General features: G+C 31.2%; 1 protein-coding gene across 1 annotated transcript; it reads left to right on the top strand.

Moving 5' to 3' along the window:
• The first annotated feature begins 1,800 nt into the window (after positions 1–1,800).
• LOC143057411 (uncharacterized) lies at positions 1,801–4,313 on the top strand. The gene is made up of 4 exons (XM_076230715.1): positions 1,801–1,987; positions 2,355–2,450; positions 3,931–3,984; positions 4,287–4,313. The coding sequence occupies exons 1-4, from the start codon at positions 1,802–1,804 to the stop codon at positions 4,311–4,313; spliced, it is 363 nt and encodes a 120-aa protein (XP_076086830.1). The 5' UTR covers position 1,801.
• Positions 4,314–5,407: the final 1,094 nt, after the last annotated feature.

Raw genomic sequence — 5,407 nt, 5'->3', positions numbered from 1 at the left:
TTTAATATTATGTTTACCAAGTATTTCATCATTTATAAACAATCATGTCTGTAATTTATTGTTATTCAATTTATTACAAATCTTGCAGACCATTGAATAAAATATTAACATACACAGTGTAACTTTTTTTTATCTAGACTTCACAGTGGAGTAATGAAGAGTTAAATAGATTAAGGAAACAGTTGAAGGAGAAAGATGATTTATTGCAGGTACAGTAGTTATACTCAAATTATTGCCATTAGGCCATGGTTTTTTTATTTGTTGGTTTACGGATTTTTCCCATAAAAAAGTCGGGTCGGTCGGTCGGAAAAAAAAAAAAAAAAAATATCTTTCCAAACAGAAAAATATGCAAAATAAATATATATTTCACCTTACAAACAAAATGTTTGTCTTATTTGCTGTTTTGTCATCATTTCTTAACATTTAGTTCGATGAAATATTATTGATCAGTGATCATGAACATCGCATGACATCGTTTAAAAACTTCCTGTAAAAAAAGGGGGGGGGGGGTTGCACGGACAAAGACGAAATTAAATCGTCATTTCACAAACAAGAAAAACAGATTCGCGTAGCTCTCAATCAATTCCAGAAAACTTGGTAAATAATGATCTTCAATCACAAAAACTGATAAAGGAAAAAAATGTAAAAACGTCGTACAAAAATAAGTTTCAACACACGTGTCGAAAAACGTAATAGACTCGTCCACTGGAAAAACGACAATATCGGGTTAATCAGTTGTCATTGCAATCCGGTTTTTATCCCAATGATTGATATTTATGAAACAAGAAAATTTCAAATGATTTGTTAATATTCAGTACTTTAATTGATGTATTCCACCTGTCAACATTTGGACAAGTCTATTTCTCTGAGATGATGCATCTTACGGACTATTGACAAATAAGGGAAACGAACTTATTTCGTAATAGGTTTTCAACACAGGTTTCGTTCCGCAAAATTATTTGCGCAAAAGACATTTCAAGGTCAGTTATAATTGATTTGTCTATTTTTAGAAACGTAAATTGGAAGTTTTATTTTTCACAACAGAAAGTGTTATCAACTTTGTTAATGATTAATGCATTTCTTTTTACAAAAAAAGAACTTTTAATTATTTTTCAGGGATAATGCATTGATAAGGGTCGGCGGGAATAAAAAAGCATGAAAAGTCAATTTTATTTTTATTCTGAAAATCGGCAAAATCGGGTCGGCGGATCCGTAAACCAACAAATAAAAAAACCGTGGCCTTATGGTGTAAAGTTGTTAGATCAATCAGATTGGACTATATTTATTTTTTGCTGAAAAATCATTTATTTCGTTCTATTTCCTCCATTGTACTAGTTCTACTTGCTATTTATTTCATTCTTTTTCCGACAAGATCTACTCCCTGAGTCTTAATATTAAAGCTGACTATTTTGACTTCAAGTTGACTACAGTCTTTAATCTTCCTCATTAATTTTGCATTCTTAAAGGTAAATTATCTAATACCGAATAGATAAAGCTCTTCAATGATATTTGCCCAACAGCAGTCATGCTCTTGAGTGCATGTTTCCTCAGGACTACCAAAAGCTTTGTTTTTCAGTAGAAATTTAACCACACAATTCAACTGTCAAGATGGCCACAATAAAATTAATTTTTAACTAAAAAAATCTTAGGGTATGAGAACAAGCAGATAAAGTTTTCCAAAATTGTGTTATTAAATATATTTATTCCTGGATAGAATATTGTGGTGAATGTTTTGTAAGTTTCCTGAGGTGTTACCCAGAGAGTAAGTTAAAAGGGTCCTTATTTTCACCTACAGGATGTGATGTCTGAGCAGTCTAAGGCAACAGCAGCCAATGCAGAGGCTCTGAATAATCTACTGAAGAAACTGAAGTCTAAGGACGAGGACATACGAGAGTTGATGGAGAGATCTAATAAAGAAATGTCAGATCTCCATAACAAACTTCAACATTTACAAGCAGAACTTAATAGAAAACAACTAAGTTCAAAGGTAGGTCAAGTTTTCATGAATTATTAATAAGTTTTTTCAACTGTTTGTCAATATATAACAGTCCAAAGGCATTTCATAGTTTTGTTTAGGTCTGAGAATTTTCTTTTTTTAAAGAATTTGGTATCGGCAAATGGCAGAATTGTCAAAATCTTCTAAATTTATTCACATATTGTTGAGTCTGGTTGATTTTGATCCAGGCATATGATATAGATACTTTTAAAGGATGACTGAATTATATAAAAAAAAGAAACTATTATAGCAACTCAGATTTATATCTAATGATTATATAGAAATATTAGCTAATAAGTCTTGTACTAATAAAATATCAAATTTATCAACAACTTTAAACTGATTTTGTTTTATTTAGAGTTCAGAAGACCAACTTATTAATATTGAACAGGATCACAGACAGGGCATAGACAAACTTGCTGGAGCACTTAAGGATAAGGACAAAACTATTGAGGTAAGAGGGAGAATGTAACCAAGCTTTTTAAAATGGTTGTGTGTGAAGTTCATAAGTCGTTTTCATTTCTGCGCATTATTTGTTGATGCCCATAGTTGTCTCATTTTGATCTGAGTCACAAACAAGTTTTCTCAAACACTGATTTGAACTGAATTGGATTGATGATTAAAAGTTTCAATATGCATCTATAGTGTACCATACCAGTTCATTTTTTTTTTTAAATTGTTGGAAATATAGGGGTTGTGTATTTCAATGATGGCTTATATCAAAATTCTTGAACATGTCCTGGATATATTAATATTTTAGTGTTGGCTTAAGAAAAAAAAATCTGTGTTACTATTAACATAGAGTGTATATGATTTTAATATGTGTTGCTCAGGGTTTCCGCTGGCGGTCGCCATTTTCGCAATTTGCAAAAAAATAATAATTGTGGCGATTGAAATTCGTCATTGGCGAAAGAATTTGGCGACAGAAATATATATAACGATTTATTTTCCTCCATCTTGTTTATTTACTTTTTTTTCGAGTTTCTCGGACTTTACTCGATCATACAATACTAGGAATTCACCTTGACCTCATTAAGATTTGGACAGAAAATCAATATCAGCTGATTACATTTTATACCTATCGACAACAAAGGACTAATTAATAAAGGTGTTGATTGAATTGTTTGACAAAATGATATGGTTAAATAGCTTCCGGTAAATGTCACATACATAATTTATTTACCACTTTGCGATGCACTTGTTTGAAGCAAACTTTTGAGGTCTCCTCTCCTTTGAAAGATAGTTTAAAAAAGAAAACTGTTGTTGTGAGGAAAAATTTTCAAAAGCAAGAAAAATCTCTGATTTAAAAATTAAATTATCCTTTGACTTTAATATAGGTTATTGATTAGGGAGACTACTTTAAAGTCGTTTTAGTGACACACGTGTTTCAAGCATAGTTTTACATCTCAACTTTTTCATTTACGATGGTCAAGAAAAGTAAACGGTCGTTATGAAGAAATCTATCCAAAAGGTTAAGAACAACACCTCGAATGAGAGTAACCCTTCAATGTAATGACTACACATGAAATGAGGGATCAATTTCATGTGATACAAGCTTTTTTTGTTTGTTTGTAAAAACCATTTCTTAGTACAAAAGGGTACATCAGTATTTTTCTTTTAAGGAAAATTTCCCTACTACGAACTAAAGTGGTATTATATGATCAAAACATGGGGGGGGGGGGGGGGGGGGGGGGGTAGAAAAAAGGTAAATTTTAAACGAAAAATATATTTATGTTACTTGGCGAAAAAAATAAGAAAGTGGCGAAAAATATATTGTTTTGGCAAAAGAGGTGGCGAAAAAAATAATTGACCCAGGGGAAACCCTGGTGTTGCTTGTCAATTTATGCCAGAAAAGATAAGGAAAGATAATAGCAATTTCACAGGCAGTCGTATAAAATGACAACAAATAACTATAGATCTTATTATTTATGTAGACCTTGGTAGAAAGTGGACAGGAAGAAGACAAACTAATCCAAAGATTACAGCAGGTACATGCAGCTTCACGTGGAACTATAATGGATAATAACAGGCTTAGAGATGAGGCCGATGAACTTAGGAATCAGTTAGCTAAGAAAAAAGGTATTCACAATATAGTTTTAGTCTTAGTGGGGGTTTTAAAAGAAAAACTAAATTAAAAATGTCCTATTATAGGACTTTCATAACTGCCTATAAGGTATGGGTTTTCCTCATTGTTGAAGGTTGAACAGGTTGAACTTATAATTTTTTTGATCTTCATCATTTTGATTGCTGTCTCATTGTTATATATATATAATCATATCACATTTTAAAGTTAGATTTATTTTATGGAGATCATTGATAATTTTTACCATAAAAATGAAATAGAATGTTTAACAGTTGAAAGACTTGCCATTAAATGTTATCATTGAAAGAAACTTAATCAAATACTATCATTTCACAGATGAAATTAGCGAATTAAAGCTTCAGTTAGACAGGGATGGATCAAGGAGTCCCAAAGCAGGATTTCATGTAGCCTTAGAGGAACTGAAACTTCAATTGGCAGTTAAAACAGAGGCTCTTAAAGCTGCTAAACAAACAGAAGAAGACTTCAGGGAACAAATTGTAAGTTGGAGTGAAAAACTTTGTTAAACCTATGTGAAGCTTTAATTTTTGACAGATGGGGCATTTAGCGTAACCATTGTCTGTTGTATGTATGTCAGGACGTCCCAAAATAAGTTTGTGTTCACTTACTTAAGTTTGCCTTTACCAAATGTTAGGAAATTATACACAATGCTAATTCCCATAAATTTTATAAAACACAATTCAAATTTGGATGGAGTCACTTTTACAGTTCTCAAGTCACAAATGTATGTCTTTATAACAGTATCAAGATCACTTTTAATTTTATTAGCAAAAAGTATGTTATCTTTCATTTTGTTTCTAATTTTATAGAATTCTTTACGAAAGCAACTTGAATCGGCTCACCAGAGTATGAAAGAAGTACACACAACAGAAAAACAAGTGTACTACATGAGAGACAACTCTGATGGAAATGGACATTCTGACCAGGTTAGAATTATCTCCCTTGGAATATGTATTTATTTATTCACTGAATAGATCTTTATAATAAACATTTATGTATTAAGTTTAAATTTGGTAGAAGATTAAAGAAATTATCCAGGATGTCAAAATATACAATGTGTTTTTTATATAAAAAAATAATGAAATTCTTAATCAACTTTCCTTGAAATATTAAGTATGGTTGAACTAAATTATAAAAAAAAAAATAGGTTGTTCAAGGATATGTGTTTTCTTTTCACAGTACCAGGACTTCATACAAAGAGAATTGAATGAGTTGCAAAGGATTCAGGAAGCTGAGAAACAAATTCTGTTGGATCTAAAGGAAAAATCAATGTTGTGAGTACTTTATTATTTTTATTGCTTTCAGACCCC

Source organism: Mytilus galloprovincialis, chromosome 13 (assembly GCF_965363235.1).
Source record: "Mytilus galloprovincialis chromosome 13, xbMytGall1.hap1.1, whole genome shotgun sequence".
NCBI classification, from domain to species: Eukaryota; Metazoa; Mollusca; class Bivalvia; order Mytilida; family Mytilidae; genus Mytilus; species Mytilus galloprovincialis.
This window is presented reverse-complemented; position numbering and strand designations above follow the sequence as displayed.